The sequence below is a fragment of the Limulus polyphemus genome, unplaced genomic scaffold, assembly GCF_000517525.1.
Source record: "Limulus polyphemus unplaced genomic scaffold, Limulus_polyphemus-2.1.2 Scaffold121, whole genome shotgun sequence".
In the NCBI taxonomy this organism is placed as follows: domain Eukaryota; kingdom Metazoa; phylum Arthropoda; class Merostomata; order Xiphosura; family Limulidae; genus Limulus; species Limulus polyphemus.
In genome coordinates, this window is record NW_013665731.1 from 886,213 (window position 1) to 907,820 (window position 21,608).

Sequence of the window (21,608 nt, forward strand, 5' to 3'; positions counted from 1 at the left end):
AGCCATAGTGAAAGAGCATATTATATACGGTATAACACTTTAAAAGATAAGGTTTAAACGCTGAAATGTGGCAAAGCTTTATAAATCAATAGACCTAAAATGAGTGATAAAATTAGATTTTTTCTTCATTAGTAAGATGAATGTGGAGATAGGCTCAACAATGTTTAGCTTAATTAAAGTAATGTTTGATCGCAGTGAAAATATAAATCTAAAAAAAATATATAACAGAAATAAAACTATAGAATATAATGATATATGAAATTTATATCACAACTAAAGAATCTAGATCAGAATGTTGTCACATTGAAATACTACCAATCTTTCCTAAATATGTTGTGTAAACAATATACTTTAATGACCATTTTTACCTAATCTATAAGTACATTGTTAGAGAGAATATATTTTACTTTTGTAAGTTTTCAAGTATTTCATCGAAATAAAAGCGCTATCAGAAGCAAAACACGCGTAATTATAAACTAGTGTTATCGAAACATTTCTTGAAAGTTTAGTTATGAAATCTGTAATACATACTGAAGACATTATGGGATAAGCTGATATACACACTCTGCAAGAACACGCCCTATGACTCAATGGCAATGTTGCTGAAACTCGTGGGGAACATCTCCCTTTAACTGAAAATTATGGAGGGTATGTCCCCCACGATGTAAGTTACGCCTGTGCAATATGAAGAGAATAATACGTGAAAGATGAGACGAAATCCTAACCTGTGGAACAATACCTAAAACAGAGCATATAACATAAATTGAGCAATTGCAACAATGTTGAAAAAATCAACAGTTATCCAAGTTGGATAACCATAACATTTTAGTACATGTAAAGTTACAAATAAAATATATTTGAACACTGTGAGATAGCAAAATTTCTACGCTAAAATTGATTATATCCAACAAATAAGTTGTGAAACTGAAGTGATTTGTTAAAATTGTAAGCTTTAAAACGATTATAATTAAAAATTACTATGTTCAATTTAAAAACTACAATATCCTTGTAATATTATCAATCACTTAAAATAACTATCATTAAACTAATACGATCTTATTTTCTCAGTCAACAGTTCATTTATAGTATCGAAACAATTATAAATATTAATTCAATAATTATATTTCTTTGCTTACTTTTCTTTTGACCTTAAGATTCTTTTATCAGTAAAATATAGCCTTCATTTTAAGAAGTTTTTATGAGTATTACTTTTAAAGTTAGGTAAAAGTATAGAAGGAAACGAAGGCCATTTTTTGTGAAAGATGGTTTATTGACGAGCCCTGTAAAATATACACAAATATCCCGAATGGATGCTCTCGTGAATGAAACGTTGATATGAAAAAAAAAAACATTACTTAGACAATAGACTTAATATGGTGGCAGGATAATATTACAGACTCTAATCACAGGAAAGATGTTGAGTATGGTACTGGTTGATAAAGACTACCTGAGGGTCGTAGTTTTTTCAGTTTTCCATTAATTTTATTCACGCCAAAATCATAATGGTTTGAACATTTGGTTTCTGAGACAGTCTTTTATTTGATTTAAATTTAACTCGCCAGGACACTGGCACTTTCAACCCCACAGCCTTTCTAGCTTATATTATTGTACAACAAACCTAACGGACAGCAAGCAATAGTTTACTTTCTGGTCATTAACACACCTGTCCATAAATAAAATAAATTGAAGAAGTTTACATATAAGACCGCTAGGTACAATCAACTGAGTCCTTAAAATAAACAAGGGCTGTTCTACAAAAGGGCACGCTATGTACATAGGTCGCAAGCCATCTCCCGTCTCGTGGTGGACTGAACCCTATGTACAAAACCAGACAGTCTGGAGAACAGCGACCAGAGCAGAGGACCGGGAATCTGAGCTCCCTTTAACACGAGGAGATATTACAGAAGACATTAATATACACAATAATTGATCTTTGGATATTATGTTGGCCCTATATCCCCGAGGCCTGTTAGCGGGGGCGGCAACTTGTCTACGACCTGAATACCGAAAGCCACGGACTCACGGCCTTAGCCGAGAAGAAGGGCCGGCTACACGTGCTGGAAAAAATAACATCATCAGAATTAGGTGAGAATTTGGTGGTTCACACTAGGCTCAGCTTGATGGTACCAGTATTGAGGCATATAGTTATTGGTTAGACTCATGACCGGCTTGCCAGGGTTTATGTCCCACGAGCTGATCGGTGGACTCATGGCGGGCGGGCTGACCGCCGCTAGGCTGCTAACCGCCGGACTACTGCTATTAGGGGGCAGCAGACCTGGTTGCCCGGCGCTTCCTGGACTGTGTGTATCTGGTGGCTCCGTCGGAGTCTGTGGTGTGATGGCGGGATTAGGAGGTGGCAGTACTGGGGGCTGGTTGGGATGCTGTGGTTGATGTCCCTGGCCTGGTTGTTGGCCCGTTGCTTGTTGCTGGGCTTTCAACATTTTTTTGCACTTGGACCTTTTATTTTGAAACCAGATTTTGACCTGAAAAAGAAAAAAAATCTTAATTAATAGAAAAAATAAATTTCATATGCGATAAGTACCCCTTAATAAGTAATTTTGCTAATTATACCTAAAACATAATCACAGAAGACGTAGTCGTTTCGAAAATAAAAATATAAAACTAGCATTATATAAAAATTTTAGCCTAACACTATGGAAATAGCAGTTATTTTTTTCTGCTATTTCAAATAAGAATCAACAACAAAAAATTGCAGTAAATTCCGATAAAAATTGATGAATAGAACTTCAGATTTGGCAACAACTTATATAATTTAGTAGTCGCCAATCACATGTATTTAATCAGATGCGTGGAAAGAATAGCGAGGTAATTAGGTTAATTTGGTATGTCGACTAGCGGGATTGTCCCTGTCCTTGAAGGATTTCGGTTGACAAAGGAGTTTAATTTACTCATAAACCACAGTTAAAACAATAAATAGCAAAGCTTTCTATACTATTAGTATTTTTCCACTGACGCCGCTTCGCTAATGATCTAAGTACTTGTACATGTATATATACAGATGCAGAGAAGGTGCTGAAATGTTGGTATATTTTCACGTAATTTACATATCAATATTAGAAAGTAGAGACTATGTTGGTTACTCTCTATAAGCCTTAACTAAACAAACAAAAGAAAGTCATACCGGTAACGCTACCTGCATAACTATTTTAGGTCATTACTGTGGCAATAAGCCAACTGGCATTATTTCATCTTTTGATAAATAAATCATTACCTGGACAAGTCATTCACGTGTAGTTATAATACTGTTCCGTTTTAAATTTAACGCCAGAACGCATAACTTATTATTTCCTGAAAGTATTATTACATCTTTGTTAACATTTGTCAACTAAGCCATGATATAAAAAGTTTGAACAATGCAATAGCTTTACGACTAAGTTGAAGAAGTAAAACCAATATTATTCATGACACAGCCTCGTTCTAAGTGCTTGAAGATAATACCATAAGCACGAACCGATATCTTACAGTAATAGTACAACTGATTTGTATTTTAACATAATAAAACTGTTATATGTCTAACTTGGAACTCAAAACGTGAGGATATTTGATCATTAAGCAAAATTCATTAAAACATATATCTGCAGCTTTACGACTGTTATTACCGTCGACGGGCTATTTATTTGCGACCAGGAAGGCAATCATTGAAGGCAAACCTCTGCCACATCATGTTTTCTGTTATACAGTTATAAATTATACACCAAAAAAAAAATACCTAGCCTTCGAAAATTTATGTGTAGATGCAAAGATAAACTTGCTATCTCAATTTGTTCTCGAGTTTTGACCGTTTTGAAAGTCCTATAATTCGCTGCGATTATAACAAAAGGGTTAAACCTTTTTGCTGCAATCACAAAAATACGGTTAATTGTTCATTAAACTTTTCGAGTTATACTGTTCGCACACACTGGAGTGAAAATTACTGTGATATATAATCAGTAACAGTTTACACTATGTTTCAATTTTCTAACACGAACTACAGATCACAAAATTAGTGTTACATGTTTAAATACCTGCATATTTTTCTTCTGTCACATGCTTGTAAAAATTGCTATGCAATAATATGAGCTTTTTGGCTTTAAAATGCTGTTAAATAAACATTCAAATAACCTCTTTTATCAACACCAGCACTCACTCTGCCTGTAATATGCTCATAAAATGTCACAATATTGTAAACATTTATTAAGAACAACATCTTCGATACCTCATCTAAACGAAGGTTAACTTTACCAAAAATAAAACTGAAGTACAATCTACTATTGGATTTACCACTTTTAGACCGATTTCGGTAAACTCTATCACTCGACAGTAACCCTGGACGAGGGCAAATTGAAAGTATAAGACGGTGGAGTGTATATTATATGTACACTCCACCGTCTTAATATGTTTTACTCATACAGTAATACTATATTTATATAGGAATTCCAAGAATATGCAGGATTGATGTTACTAATTCATTCTTGTAATTATACGTCCAGATAAGTTACTTAAGCTAATGAAAAAGGTTAACTGTGTCACTGATATACAACAATGTTGCAACTGTTTGCTTTAACAATGAATATATATAGTGATTAATCTATTTATTAACAGTTTTTTATAGCAACATGCCGTACGGTTGCAACCAAACAATGCTATTGAATAAGATGTGATTCTAGTAACTATTAGAAGATAATACAAAAATCACGTTAGTTAACGTTGTTCTTTTCCAAAAGCTGACTTTTAAATATTAACTTTTAAAGTATTATACTGCGTATATAAATAACGTTTCAGAGAATATTTCGACTCCCGACCAAGCCCAACTGACGAGTTCTAGTACTATACATTCTGCAGAACTTAAGAATACATATAAAGGTAGTTATTGTTGCTTTTAACAATGTCTTCGTACAGTTGTGATTTATTACTAAAATATCTATATGTTTTATACGTATAGATCGACAGATCAACTTATCTGTATGTCATACAGCTAGTTACAAACAGAACTATAATTATGAGACAAAAATCATCATTGAAATGAACAGTCAAATGATTGTAAAACGTTTTCGTAAAGACAGAGTTGACGAAGGCTGTTATTTTTCAGAAAACCTTTAATTCTGAGTGCTTCATGTTGGTTGCTTTTAAAAGCTAGAGCATGAAAACAAACAAACATCATACAACTGCGAGCGTATTCGAGATAATTCTAAATAAATCCAAGAGCACGAACTATGATGAACAAAGGTGAATAATTAAACAACTAAAACAAGAAAACATCGTTCTTATATGCTTTAGATTCATTTCATTAAAGCTTTGTTTTTTTAGGTGTTCACTTAAACATTTTCATTACTATTAACTATTAAGTGCTGGTTTTCTAAATCAAAGCAGATTCAGTTCAAACATACACACATATTGAGATATGCTTTGAGATATAGCAATCATACAATTAGCTACAGTGAAACATGTATTTGCTTGCTGTTTAGGACACGCTATAGCTAGATGGAACCATTCATGTGAATGTCTTTAAACAAAATATACCAACATTGATGTATACAATAACCTTTGAGAAATACAGACAAGAAATTTGAAGCTGTATAGAATACAAACTAATTATAACTGTATAATACAAACAGCGTTAAAAATAATTAATCAAAGCATAATCCTGAAAGTCCAAGGAAGTCACCATTTTACTCAAAAGTTCTCCATTGGTCAGTTAGATTAACCTTAAGAATTAAACTGTTTGTGCTGTTTTAAGATAAAGGTAAAAAATATAAACTACACGACTAATTCACATAAAGAGAAACCACTTCTTACTAACATACGAAACAAATAAAAATACTGAAGCACTCGTATTTCTGTCCTTTCGACATCCTACCTATACACTGGCGTTCACATACGATCTTAATAACAAAACTGTTATTGTATCAAATGGCTTATATAAATAGTGTTCCGACCACTGCTGTGTTTGTTGTATGTATCCCTGCTGGCCTGAAGAGCTCTGGATTGAGCAAAAGGCGTCGTTGGCAATGGATATGACAAATATAGTGTGGTCAGAATACTAATTATCATTCACTCTTCTAATTCTTGAAAATCCCTAAGGGACTACATTAAGAATTTAGTGTTCGAAAACGTAATAGGCCTAATAGTAATGTCTTATGAAAAATGTAACTGTAAAATTGTTATTGTTGTTTCCTTGGATTCTCACTAAACGTGATTATTTCTATTCTCGTGGAGTTCCAAAATGTCTGTTTTTGATTACATGAAAAACAAACATTCAGAATTCTACCAAAATAGAAAAAAATTGTTTTAGTCAGAATGCCAAGTAGACAACAATAACTATTTTTATTCAGAATTCCAAGTAAACAAGAATAAGTAGTTCTAGTCAGGATTTCATGTAATCAACAATAAGTAGTTCTAGTCAGGATTTCATGTAATCAACAATAAGTAGTTCTAGTCAGGATTTCATGTAATCAACAATAAGTAGTTCTAGTCAGGATTTCATGTAATCAACACTAAGTAGTTCTAGTCAAGATGGGATCACATTCTGACTAAATATTGTAACTATTTGAAAGTATGAAATCTTGAATGTACTATCTCGTAGTTATTAAAACGACAGAATAGTTTTTTCAAAAGCTGTCTACTTAATGTCTATCGATATAGGAACATAGCTTATGTTTATCACTGTAGACCGAGCATGGCTTTGTAACTACCTAATGTTTATCGATATATGAACATAGCTTCTGTTTATCACTGTAAGCCCGGCATGGCTTGGTAACTACCTAATGTCTATCGAAATATGAACATAGCTTATGTTTATCACTGTAAGCCCGGCATGGCTTGGTAACTACCTATTGTTTATCGATATATGAACATAGCTTCTGTTTATCACTGTAAGCCCGGCATGGCATGGTAACTACCTAATGTCTATCGAAATATGAACATAGCTTCTGTTTGTCACCGTAGACCCGGCATGGCTTGATGGTTAAGGCACTCGATTCGCAATCTGAGGGTCGTGGGTTCGAATCTTTGTCACCGAACATGCTCGCTCTTTCAGACGTGGGGGCGTTATAATGTTGCGGCAAATCCCACTATTCGTTACTAAAAGAGCAGCCCAAGAGTTGGCGGTGAGTGGTGTTCACTAGCTGTCTTTCCTCTAGTCTAACACTGTTAAATTAGGGACGACTAACGCAGGTAGACCTCGAAATTCAAAACAAAGAAACCGAACTTATCAATGTAAGAATCGAAATCACATTTCTAAGGAAAAATACGTAGTTACGTTAAAATACAGGTCGCACACTAAAATAGTATAGTTTGTTTTCATATAAACGAGACTGACACTTCTTTGAGGCTCTAACAACAGACTAATATATCTGTCAGTTCATGTGGGTTGCTTCAATCATTGTCAAAATGTAATATATACTTTAAAATGATATTTCTGCCTCTACAAAACAAAACCTATAACTAGCAGTAATTTTAAATATTACAATTATTTGTGTAGTTTGTTTTATTTTATTTTTTCTTATGCCATTATGTTTGATAGCTGAAAACTGCTTAATAATAACTGGCCTTTTCTTACAACCTTTCGGCTTGAAGTCAAAGGTTTTAACACAAAGAATTTTTCTGAGTGACTTTACTTGTGGAAAAATCTGGTTTTCCCTCTGCTAACATGCAAAAAGTTGTCCAATAAGTACTTTTACTGGCTGAGAACCAGGGTCATAATTTACATAAAGAACTGAACACATGAAACACGGGTTATGTGAAAAGATATGGCCAGTTTCTCTGGCCATAAATGCCACTATGTAAAAAGATTTAAAAATTATAGAAAAACAGAAATACGTAAACAAGTGACAATTCTATAAGAATAGTGATTAATATTCGATGATTCTTCTCTAGAAACAAGAAACGAAAATATTTTCAAATTTAATAAATTAAACCGGTCTGAACGTAATGAAAAAAATATCTCAAATTTAATAAGTTAAACCGGTCTGAACGTAATGAAAAAAGATGACGATTTTTCTAGCGGAAAGGCGGGAAAATGCTCAGAATTCTGATCAAAAGTACGCAGAGCAGATAGAAGTGCACGTACATAAAGCTACTGGAACAATCGCCTGAAACCAGTAGGTTCATGGAGTGGGTACGGATCCAGGGAAAAGGCTAGCAAGATCGACTAGAACCTAGCGAGTCACGCAGTGGTGAGGGATAAACTGAAAACAACTTTTTAAGGAGGCAGTGATGCTACAAGTTTCTATTCTACAAAAATAACAAAGAATAATGAAATTTTAACTAATTTTATCTTAACCTAAAAGTCTAGGTTGTTATCCCAATTGGAGCAGAGAAAAGCTGAACCAAAGTTAAAGTACTGTTTATAAATGTATCGTAAGTAATTAATAAATACAATATATATCTTAATACAACTCGCCTGCAGGAAGAGCAATAAGAATGTACTCAAAACTATTGGAAAGAAAATTTTTACAACCCACAGAAAAATCTGATAAACCAGTCAGTACCTTTGTCTGGTGGAGAGTGAGTCCTATGTGTGGAAAAGCGAGCGGTAATGCAGAAAATGGCAACGTTGTTGTTTCGAATTGTTGTGAAAAGAAATAATTTCCTCACTAAATAGTCAAACAACAGAGTAGCAGGAGGTTTCATTAAGCAAAGCCAGCTGTAGTATAGACTATGTTGGCTCTGAGCCCAACGGCAGGTGGTTCAGGCACAGCTAACATCGTGCGCAGTCCGGATGTACGTTATACAGACTTAATCATCATTTTTTTTCCGTTCATGGACAGACTCGTCTGCCCAAAATTGCCCAAAGGTTTTTAATGATATATTTGATTTTTTTATTGTCTGTCTTTTGATACATAAAAGGACCTATGACTAGTTTTTGTTATTTCTAACATGTAAAATACCAGAACAACAAATAATGTTTCTCTAAGTTCATTATGCTTTAAATGAACACTGAAAACATCATCAAGTGAAACTAAAGTTATAAACAACTAATACATATGGATATGTATACTTTCAACATTATAAGAGTATTTTCAACAAGAACCTTTAGCTGATGTTGTTCGATATGAAACAAGTATACGGCGTTCATCCAACGCTAAAACATCAATCTAGTAACATGCAACTTCACAGCAATTTCATACAAAATTTCGGCGTTTTTATTTTATTTTAAGATTTAAAAAATTGTTGCAACGTTTTCGCACTAATACTATATGTTCTTTTGAAATAACTGTCATGTGACTTTGTAAAAATTGTTGCAACGTTTTCGCACTAATACTATATGTTCTTCTGAAATAAGTGTCATGTGACTTTGTAAAAATTGTTTCACTGTTTATTGAGAGTCGTGACGTCACGATAGGTATTAAACGTGTTTAAATTTTCAGAAAGAATAAGGTGTACTTTGAAACCTACGATGTAAATATCTTATGATGGTCAGAGAAACATCCTGTAAAAGTACTGGCTAAAACTGACATTTTACTGTTATTCAGGAAATTAAACCATCCCAGTAAATGTTCATAGTACTTTACCCTTCATTGAAAAATATGATTAGACTTTTATAATACAGTCAGAGTTACACAGTTTTTCTAACCCAATGAAAATATGACTTTAGCTTGGAAATTACTATATGAACTAACATTGTTTTGCTATCTGGCAGAAGATGTGAAGTTACTATACAAAGACCTCTTGAAATTATCATTTTACTGTTATAATCAGGGAAACTTGAAAGGAAAGAAATGAGATTAACATTATTCGGTTATCCAGCGAAAGATGAGAAGTTACTATATGATGTCCTGTTCAAATTATCATTCTGCTGCTATAGTCAGGGAAACTTAGAAATGGTACCAAGATGCCACAAATTAGATTACAATTATTCTGTTGTTCAGATAAAGTTTTGTCATAACTTTAATGTCTAGACATAGTTTAACGAGCTGGGCGTTGCCTAGTGATTAACGTGCCCCTTCTGTGAATCCGAAGATTCGTGGTTTGCAATCCGTTGCCGCAAAAACTTATATTCCCAGTTAACTTTTATGTTGCTCTGCGCTATAGTTCTAAAAACTAAAGTAAAATATCAACAAACAAACAAGAGTTTTAAAAAAAGATTTTCTTGGAGAAAACTACAATGTATTCTTGGTGTCTCGTTATATATCAACATTGTCATGTTGATAATATAAAGCTGCTTTATTGTGACTTTCATATTGGTTTTCCAGAAAAGTCTTTTTAAATATTTCGTTTCTGAAAAATTAATCTTAATTGAAGCACTTTCTGAATATGTAGTATTCGTAAATATACTAAAAAATAGTTCAGTCCGTCTTGCAAATAATGAAGATAAAGAAGAATAAGCCTTCTTTCCAACTGATACAAGTATCATAGATATGAGTTCTTATTTGAAACGAAGAAGTATTAATAAACAACGTAGTCTGACTTTATGCCATGTGAATCACACTGTGTCTGATCGATCGACCCTTGTCCTAATACTAGTTAGTAGAATACTAAACTGTCATAAGTAGAGACGTCAATAATATATTATAATCATCAAAATAATCTTTACCAAAATATAAATAGTCTTTCACCATAGATCCGTATCAAAACTAATCTTACAGCTCTTAATTTGGAAGAGATTAGTTATTGGTGTGTTTAAAGTTATTGGTGTGTTCCTTCTCACATTCTCTAATAGTAAGCGATAACCATTATTTTTATAAAACCAAAAATACATTATAATAATATATATATATATACAAAGAATCTGTCTCCTAGGTGACTATATAAGCTAAGTGTAAAAGTATATGTATAAACTAAATTTATAGCCTACTTTCGTAAGATGTGTAAAACAATATATGCTTAAACTACCTCTCCAACCCATAGTCTTAAGATGTGTGTAATGTAAGATATACAACTTATCTCTCCAACTCACTCCAGTAAACTAAACCTCATTAAACATATTTAATCAAAATATAACGAGTTTACAGTTTTAGGAGAAATAGGGTGCATTGAATTCCGTTGACTTAAAACGGTTTTTAGCTTATAATTAATCATTCTTAAATCCTCATCCAATTTCTTGATCATCTTGAGTTTTATGATAGTCAGCAACCAAACATTCAGAAGATTCTAGTAACTGGTAAAGTGAAACTCATTTAGAGTCAACAGAATTCTGGACTTTCTCTCCAAACTGTAGTATTGTTCTAATTTTGTTTGCTTGCTTTTATATCATGAATTCCAATATATATATCCAAACATAAGTTCCACTTCAACTCACTACAGCAAGTTAGGATGGATAACAGTACATGTATAAACTACAAAACCAAAATTTAAACCAGTGAGTGTTTTAACTCCGTACCTAAATAAACAAACAGATTAATAAATAAAATTCAATCTTTCTTACAAGCATAGACATATAAATAAATCCCTACTAAAATCTAGCATCTAAAGTGGATTTGTTCTTTAGTAAGGTATGCCTTATTCTTCAGTCGTTTTTTTCGCTCAGCCAAGACGAAATATTTCATATAATCTGTGGTTACAGACCAATCAAGTTTGCTTTATTTATTGTCGCGTCGGATTTCTTCTCTGTCAGTTTAATAATTCAGCAACCATTGATAGAATGTTGCCCAGGGGAACAGATTGCGTGCGTCGCGAGCAGCTGAACGCCAACTCACAGTCTTCGGACGCGGTTATGTACGAACAATACCAAGAGTGCTTTAGTTTGTAAGCCTAATGTTTTTTATTATTATTATTTGTAAATATCTTGTATTCTTTAATGTTTAAAGATCGACAATTGTTTAAAAAAATATTTTGCATTAGTTTAAGATAATTAATAATATTTGTACCAAGAAGTGCCGCCAATGTTTTACATAGAAAATAACTGAAAAGAAAAAAAATGACACTGTTTAAGAAAATAACGTAAGGCTTCTGAACAATTTTAAAGATAAATTCGCTTTTGAACTTCAGGCAGAAAATGGCTAATTCGGTCATAACAAATTTTGTAACGCCTTGGCATCGAGATTAACTTATCTTTAAAATCTGTTGGATCATTGTGGCATTATTATTACTGGGAATTAGATAGCGTGTTGTAAGGCTTAAAGATCTTAAATAATAGCAAATATTAAGTTGGAAAGTATATGTATATATGTAATAGGCTTAGATAAAAATTAGAATGCAGTAGATTTGTTTCACCAAATTATCTTACTAGCTAAAAGATTACTTCTTTATCCATCTGTTCCATGAGTAAACTTTGATAAACTTTTCAGACGCTATCATATTCCATGGCCTTTCCTTTTAATAGACTTAGACAATTTTTTCAGCTTTTTTATGACCTTGACGACTACGCCAGCTTAAAAGGTTGAAAATTACTATCTCCGAAAAATGAAGATGTGAAAAACAAAATATATGAAGAGAAGTTAACTCAGTGAATAAATAAAGGTGTAACTATAAGATAATAATAGGTATTACATTTTGCGTTTATTCTTGGAACTTCGATTTTTTTTTAAAGTTTGGCTCTAAGCAATTTTTTAACTGAGCATCGTATCATATCTCGGGGGGTTTTACTTGGACACCATTTTAGAAACATCTAAAAACATTATGTTAGGTACACGAATTAAACACCATATTAGGAACACGGATTGAACATCATCTTAAAACACAGATTAAACACCATTTTATAAACAGGGATTAAACACTTAAACACAATGTTATGAACTCTATACGAACAAAGATTAAACACCCTGTTAAAAACACGGATTAAATATTTGTTAAATTATTATCTATGCTAGTTTTGAATGTTACCATTTCAGTATACGCACCTTCTAACAAAGGCACTACTAAAGTCGATATTCTAAAAAATGTATGTTAACATGCACAAGTTGTAGTATATAAGCTATCTTTTAGTATCAAATTCCGCAAACGAGTATTTCACACGTGGCTCATTAAGACCTGGTTTTATATGTCATTTCTATACAGAAATGTAACGTTATAAGTATACTTCAGTGGCCTGGAAAATTCCCCAGTTTTTCTTAAACACAAGGTTATTCTTAGCAGTGGTAATAAGTGGTCGCCGTACCATTGGCTCTCTCCAGTAACTGAAAAGGCTCAGTGGTGATGCTTGAATAACTGTGACCATTCAGAACTAAATACAATTAGGACAAGCACAGTTCAGAGACTGTGGCAGATAGAACAATACGGTCTACAGTGTCTTTAGTAATGAAAAAAAACGAAAACTCTCATATTACGACAAAGCAGTGGAAGTGCTAAGACCCACGTAACATATACATGCCTCTAGATCATATAAATTTATTCCTAAGACTAGTTGTTAGTCGTTACCGAGTTAAAAGCAGATTCATTGACACTATAGAATTCGTTTATTGTAATAAAAAATTCACATATCGGAACCCAGTATCTAGTAGACTCTACAAATAATGATTCGTCTATCAAGAGCTTGGCGTGACACAGTGCTTAGCGTGCCCGGCCTGTGAGTCCAAGGGTTCATGCTTCGAATCCCATAACACATTCACACATTTAAGTCTTGATTGCGCTATGAGAGTGACGGTTAAATCCTACTATTCGTCCAGAATAGAGTAGCCCAAAAGTTGGCGGCAAGTGATGTGGACTAGCTTCCTTTCATCTAGTCTATCCAAAATTAGGAACGGCTATTATGCGCAGAGATAGCTCTTGTGTAAATTTGCAAGAAAATCCCCCCCAAAAAAAAACACAACCAGCAATGTATTCTAGGTGTCGTTTTTTTTTGTTCTTGTTTTTTCTTTATATTTAAAATGTTGTCCCAACTATCCATCCATTAGTTTTACACTATCAGATAACGACAGCTGTTTCTGAGTAGTGAAGAAAATCCAATATTTGAATAGCTTTTGTAAAGATAAAAAAAAAACATTTTAAAAAGAAGAAAAAACTTTCCGATGGTACAACTGTTTCTAAACTAATAGGATGTAATATGAAACACATCTTTGCGAAAACAATATGCCATACCGTATTTTAGCGTGAATCGAAATACGAGTCAAAAGAAGGGCCTAAATAATTACTGATGAATGTTTTCTCTTTCTTCTTGCTTGTAATTAAAAAACTATATCACATTCTCCTTACTAAATATTGAAATTAAAAATCTAAAACATGATTTTTGTTATAATACGAAAATAACAGATTTTTATAAGTTTTCTGCTGAGATAATATTACCGGTTCATCGTAAGTTGAAAAGGTGATTTTACTTTTATGATTTCTGAAAAACACATAGGTTCAATAAGTCTTGATTCAAAACGATAAAAATCCTATGACCCGAGCGCTTTCGAATGGTGGACCTTTTTCTTGTTTGTTTGTAATTAAGCACAAAGCTACACAATGGGCTATCTGTGCTCTACCCACCGTGGGTATCGAAACCCGGATTCTAGCGTTGTAAGTCCGCAGACATACCGCTGTGCCACTGGGGGGGGGCGACCTTTCTTCTTCAGGGGCTATAGGGTTTCTATAATTTTTTATCAAAACTGATTTTACTTTTCAGTAATAATGACAGGTTTTCAAAACTGCAGAATTTGTTTATTGTAAACAAAAAATATATCATAATATCTGAACCCATTAACTAATGGTTTCACTGTTCTAGATGTTGTTGTTTTTCGTCTTTGTAAGCTGTTGTCCCAACTATCCATCCTATATCTGACCAGAAGAAGCCCTGAAGGAAGGCAATACTGCTACTGATTACTTTACGACCAGGAATCCCTGGGAAAGTCGAAGGCTTTGAAAGAATTATGACTATTTTGTTTGTCGCAGTCCTCTATTTAACTTAACTCTGAAAAAAACTCACCCTACGTTTTATCAGTTCAGTGGTTGTTTACGACAAATACAACCGTAAGATTGTTCGAAAGTTTCACTGCTTCTTGAAGAAAACATAAAGAGAAAACCAAAAATGCACCCTAGACGTCTTCAAACCGCTAACAGGGAGCTAAAAGTACTCATTTGTGGCTACCGTGTCGAGGACATGGACCATTTTCCCAGCAAATCTAAATAGGCTGATTGCACCTGTTTAAATTGTTTATGAGGGCACTAAAACTGTAATCCTCCAGACCTACCTGTGTCTGAGTTAGGCCTAGGGATGCGGCAAGTTCGGCTCTTTCTGGCAGGGCTAGATACTGCGTTCTTTGGAACCTCCTGTTGAGCTGTTGCAGCTGAAGACTGGAATAGATGGTTCTGGGTTTTCTCATCTTTTTTTCTTTCCCATTTACCCGTAGTGAGTCTTCTAACTGTTTTTTGTCTATCAATATGGCAAAAATGCTCGTTTAATATGACATGTACTATACATAGTAGTCAATATTTATTTAATAATTTCCTTATATTATTGTAAGTTTATTACAAAGTTTGATTCATAATGTGCATAAACCAAACAATATAAGACTATACAACTTAATTTCAATATGCTTAATCGAGTACTTGCATAGTTTATCACCATCTTCCGTTATATTAATAATGCCTAATTTCTTAAAATAATAAAAAAAACTAATATAGTTACTATAAAGAATAAAGAAGAATATTAAATCATCTACGGTTTGTAAAACAATTATATAGTATTTTTTCTACTTTTAAAACTTTTCTCATGGAAAGTATTTTTGTATAAATTGTGCCTTATGCATTAACTGTAGATTGTTGTAACATTGTATGACACTCATACACCTAACACGCTGACTTCAAACTACTTAATTTCCAGTTAAAATTTTGTTGTTATATATATATATATATACTATATTTTGTTTATTGTTACTTCTTCTTCACGTAACACAATCAAGTTTTTGCGTGATAACCTTACTAAGAAAATTCTTCTAATTATGACGATACATATATTTTGTTTATTAAAATCGCAGAGCTACAGAACAGGAGATATGCGCTATGTACACCGTAAAAATCGAATCCTCATTTTAGTGTTATAAACCTTAAACTTACCGCTGAACCATTTAGAGAACTGCTCGAAACAGGATTGAAAAATCAAGATAATGTTTTTGTTGTTCATATTTTCTGATGAGGATAACGTTTTAGGTGTTTATATTTTCTGATAAAGACATTGTTTCAGTTTTAAAAATCCCACTTTAAAAAACGTGATATTTATCAATTTATTTCCTGTAACATCGAAACATATTAACACCTCATGGATGATGCATGTTATTTCGTAAGAGAAAGTGGCTTTTCTGTAAACAAAGTGGCCATGTTTTATTGGCTAGAATATTTTGACGCAATGTATTTGATATTTGAAGAAAACTCAAAGCGAAAACGTTGAAGAATAAAAAGTTGATAAATTAATTTTACTTTCTAGATCGTTTTGTTTCTGCACAGTAATGTGTAACTTTTAGTCTTGGATATTTATTGCTCTGTTAGACTGGACTGTTGTTCAATGAGGATTCTTCTAATAGTCATTCCTTGGATTAACTAATAGTTCTATTATACACTATACATCCTATTCTTTCTACCACTTTACACAGTATTTCATTCTACCACAACCCTGTAAATCCATTTCCATCTATAGTTATAACAGTCTACAGATATCCATCCTGTCACAAACTAACATACCAATTGTTTCACTTAGTTATTCTATCGCAAAATATGTTTCTTTCTATAATTATAACGTTATGCATACTTCATTGTTTCCATAACATTTGATTTATTACTTCGTAAAGCTACCAAGTGTACATCTCTTTCTTCTACCACAGACTTCCACATTCCTTCCTTCCTAGAGCTAGTATGTTTTATATCTCTTCGCCCTCTCACACTCTTGCACATCCATTTTTTCCAATAACTACAATATTGATTATTAATCAACTAAATCCCATCCTTGTAAATCCAGTCTTTTCTATTACAATTCACTAAAGATCATTTGTTAATTATATTACAAAATGTACGCTTCCAAGCAAATTTTTTATAAGTTCATCTTATGATACAATCCACCTTTAACATTGTAATCTGTTCCATTCATTCACTCCTATTTCCCACAATACTCAACACTTCACTTTTATAAGTAAAACAGTCATTCTTCTTTTGTTACACTGTATCAAGTAAAATCTTCTGTTGACAATGACCAATCGTTCACACCGTTCTTCCTACTTTCACAATTCTATTTCTTGGTCATTGATCAGTGTTCTATAACTATATTTCATTCAAAAAGATATTTTTGTGATTTTTTGTCTTGATTTTATCTGTCCTATAATAAAAGAAATAAAATGTAAATATATTTCATTTCGTCACACTCATTCATATTTTTCCTTTTCTAATTATTTACTGTTACTCTTGTGGCAGCAAAATCCATAAAAAAATCAGATATTTCATATTTTAGTCATATTCTTCCTTTCTTTTTAACCTTAAATATGTATAGTTTGACAATTTTATGTTTACATTGAGTAGAGTCAGACATTGAATCGTGATTGAGTATTTTCTGGCGTATAACAATCTTCCAGCTGACGAGTTTATTTATTTATTCTCTTTGCTAAGCTACAAACTCATGGTATGGTGAATATGACAGAACGAAAACAAAAACAAAAATAATATTTGATCACATATCTCTATGTAGAAGATTTCAAAGAAGGATAACGTTTTACCTCTTTTTTTTTCTAAATTCATGTACTTGGTTATATATTTGTATTTAGTGAAATCTTATTACATTTACACAAGAATATGCTTGTTTTCACTGTATCGTACATTGGCCGTCTAAAACAATACATATTAATATAGATAAGTTTGATATTCAAAAGGTTGTTAGGCTTAACTTCTGTTAGACGATCACATTCTCAGATTTGTTTCGTTTCTTAAAAACCTCGGGTTATACAAGTTCCTTGAAGTGTGTACACCTACACTTTCACTCTGTGACAATTATCCAAAACATTTATAAGTAATTAAGCCTAACGTAATTGAAAATGAAGCTCGCCTCTTTAGTTCTTTATGTATCATAATTGAAGAATAGAAAGGGTAAAATAACTATCATACAGCCATAATATATATGTAATTTTGATAGAAAAACAACAATGATGGACGCTAAGCCTATAATAACTGCTTATTTCAGTGGATCTAGTCACGTGTGAGATTATTTACATGATTTTGAAACCAAAAATTAACAAAGTTTCATTTTTTGTTAATTAGAGCAATGTTAATTAACTGTTAAATAATATAACATAAACCATTGCCTATAAACAAATACAATAATGATACAATCTATTCTACTGTTTAAAAGTATTTATTTCGTTATACCTTTAGTGTCTATGACACACGTTTATAAGAAGCGATATATGAGAAGACCCAGAATTAATTATCTTACCGTCTCTGGGTGATGGAGGACATGGAGGACCACAGCTTGTTACGTTCGGCGGGTAGGACCCCAGGTAGTGATGGCTCGGATGGGTGTAAGTGTTGTGAAGACCACTGTTCAGAGGATTGTTGTTCATGGCGAATTGGTAAGCGCCCAGCGACCTAGCATGTTGGCTGCCGGGGAAGGCCGCATCGTGCTGCGGCGCCTGATGGCTAGGATACGAGGACCGTATCTGGTAGGGCTGGGCATGGTGTTGCATGGCGGTCAGCCCTTGCTGCTGTAATTCCATGAAAACAGACTTATTAGCCACGTCCTGATCAAGGCCATCCACCGTACCCGTCATGTTCGGGTAGGGGGTCGAGAATTCCGTGAAGTTTAACGTGATGGCGGTTTGTGTGGAACGTAACCAAGAAAAGATGTAGGGAAGCACGATGTGGTCTTCCCGTTGCTAACGAACAACTACTTAAAACTACCAGCTTTTGCCTCAACACTACTTGCATGAATATTGATAGCAGCACTGCAGCTCCACCTCCATTCCTCTTTCTTACTTACTGATTGGTCGTGAAAGAAAACGCGGCCTACGACGGACGCTCTTTTCTGTCCCCTGGATAAGCCTGATACCTGACTTGTTCAGAGGAAGCTCCGCCTTCATCCCTGTATTATGCCTGAGGGTATAAATGATCCGCTCGACAAAGATGACCCTTCCTCCCCCTCCCTCGAAACACCTGAGAAAGGAGACAAATACGCCCACCGGCTTCTGATGAAATCATATTTTTTTACCACCTGACAGTCAGGTATTCAACACAATGACCATACCGTAGCGGTCATCACTCGTACGCGCTTAAATGTGTTGGCGGTTCAACTTGACGTCATGAAATAAATACGAGCTTAATTCCTTACTATCACCTCGCGTGTGGAGTGATCTACTCTAAACTTATTTGTGGTGTTACATATATAGCAACAATTTGATTCATATCCATGTATATTCGCAACTTGTTTCTGTACTGTGCTTTTAGATGATATTTTTTCCCCGTTTTGCCGTTATAGACATTGCATAAAACGATCCCGAGAAATATATTTCCTGTATTAACATAATGTTAATATTAATATAATAAGAATATTTATATTCATTTTTATATTGATACAGTTCAAAAGATTTTTTTCATAACAACGGGGTGGTTCCGTTTTTGATCACGGGGAGTCTTATTGATCACTGGCTTTTTCTCTGCCCGCTTTCTGAACACAAGGATGTGAGTAGTTAATCAGTAGTAATGTCTCTCACCTGATGAAGTCTATGTAAATAAAAAGTCACAAGTACTTCATTATCGGAAAGTCACGATGCGCCTTACTTATAAACCAAAGTGTTTGTTTCCTTTGATATAGCATCTACCTGAATCAACTCTTGTTTGAAAGGGGGGGAAAGCAACAGCAGTCGGAAATAGCGCAAAACACGTTCCAGCTCGATGCATTCATTCTGCCTACGGTGCCAGTTCCTCGCTAGATTCAGGACGCGTTGTGCACGCAACACTGCTCGCGTCGCTGAGCGGGTCAAGGGTCAGGGGAAGCTGAGGCGTGTGAGGTACGATAGGCTGGTACAATCGACTGTTTAGAAGGGAGACTAAATTCACGCACAACCTGCTTTTCTAAGATACACACAGACTCATAGGACCCATTCACATTAGTTGACGTAGGAAGCCAGCCCACATGCTTATTTACACTCGCTATAGAATATTGGGAGATTAACCCAGGAGGTAACCCAAATGTTGGACAAAAAAAGAGTTGCCGAAACCCACTTTAACATGTCAAGATGCTAAATGAGAGCAAACACATTTTGAATTTGCTATTCAATATTAATAGATTCTTTCATTTTCTCACAACACACAGACTACTATGTATCTAAATTGTTACTGACATAATATATGCATTTTGAGATAATGTTAAAAATCTGGTCAACAGTTAATCTCTTGTTCGTGTGTGTGTGTGTGTGTGTGTGTATATGTGTGTGTTGTTTTTGGTTTCTATGCTTCTAAATTTGAGTGTATAAACTAAAAAAGTAAGCATCTCAAGAATAATATTGAAATTGTTTTCAAGAAACAAAATAAAGAGAAAACGTTAAAAAAATAAAAGCCATAAATTTAAAATTCAAGATCTATAGTTTTAAAAATCACCGAGGAAATTGTTTCTTAAAATATTACAGAAAAACAGAAATCAAGACACGTGGTAGTGTGTCTTTCGGCCAAAAGAGAAGCAAACTGCAGGACACACTGTGTGTTATTAATAGGAGTGATAGTTTAGTGATATTTCACCATCTGTAGTTCGGACTATAGTAATCCAAGCTATCACATATTTTCAGTGGCTGTGCTCTACTGGACTCTTCACATTCCAAATTTCCAGGGAATCCATTAAGAAATACTTGAGATATAACATCTTTTTTTTTTCATTCGCACCAGAAATACGGAAACTTTATTTGACTGAAAACACACTTAACTTTTATGGATTTTTTTTTTCAAATTTAATACACTAGTAGATCTTTACAACTTACAATTAGGAGTCTCATTTGATATAAATATAAGCCACATGTGCAAAGTTATTCAACAAAACTGCTCAAATTTAACGAAAAATTTGCACACGCCTACGTAAAAAGTCACGTGAGCTATTAGTCCAACATTTTTAATACAGCATCATCTAAGAGTAAAAGTGGACCGTTTTTAGTTTTTTGTCATTCAAATTAAAGACGGCTGATTTAGAACAGCAAAACTATAACGTGAAAGGACGTGCAGATACACAAGTATTGGTTAGGCCAAGCAAACTAGATTAACAGTTTATAGCTCAAGTTTTCAAAAGAATCATACGGGTGGACGGTTATTATTCATTGCCAACTTTTCAATAAAAATGCACAAAATTTTATGAAATTATCCAAATTAACAAGCGTTTAGCGTCACGTGATATTAGCTTAAGCAATTAGCATAAATAATAATGCTTGCTACGGCTGTACCGATTGCACGGGGGGGGGGGTGATGAAAAGAAAATGTTAATCTAAATTCTATGGCGTTAGTATAAAGGAAACTATTAACAATGTTTTAGAGAGAAAAAACTACCACCATATATTTTAAAGAATATGTTTGGTTGTGTAAAGGTCTGTTCCGAATAATAGAGTTGCAATCCTAAAGCTAATGTTGGCTACTATCAAGTGCGTGTTCTTATTTGGTGTGGTTTGCTGGTGTGTAATGACAAAAAGTCATGATATCTAATAAAAAACACATTAGTTGTGAATAAAAAAAAGGTGCAGCCAAAAAAAGGATTCAGCGTGCGACGTAAAGGAATGAAATCTAAATAAATAGATATGATA

General features: G+C 33.6%; 1 protein-coding gene across 1 annotated transcript; it reads right to left on the bottom strand.

The window, feature by feature from the left end:
• Positions 1-1,247: 1,247 nt before the first annotated feature.
• Positions 1,248-18,727, bottom strand: LOC106472553 (homeobox protein DLX-6-like). The gene is made up of 3 exons (XM_013933206.2): positions 18,269-18,727; positions 15,048-15,229; positions 1,248-2,483 (listed from the first exon to the last, which is right to left on the bottom strand). Exons 1-3 carry the CDS (start codon positions 18,600-18,602, stop codon positions 2,082-2,084), a joined length of 918 nt encoding a protein of 305 aa, XP_013788660.1. The 5' UTR covers positions 18,603-18,727; the 3' UTR covers positions 1,248-2,081.
• Positions 18,728-21,608: the final 2,881 nt, after the last annotated feature.

Coding starts and splice junctions, on each gene's coding strand:
- LOC106472553 (XM_013933206.2), bottom strand. CDS start 18,602: ATGACGGGTACGGTGGATGGCCTTGATCAGGACGTGGCTAATAAGTCT. Junction 15,230..18,268: donor TCCTCCATCACCCAGAGACG/GTAAGATAATTA, acceptor CCATATTGATAG/ACAAAAAACAGTTAGAAGAC. Junction 2,484..15,047: donor TAGGCCTAACTCAGACACAG/GTAGGTCTGGAG, acceptor TTTCTTTTTCAG/GTCAAAATCTGGTTTCAAAA.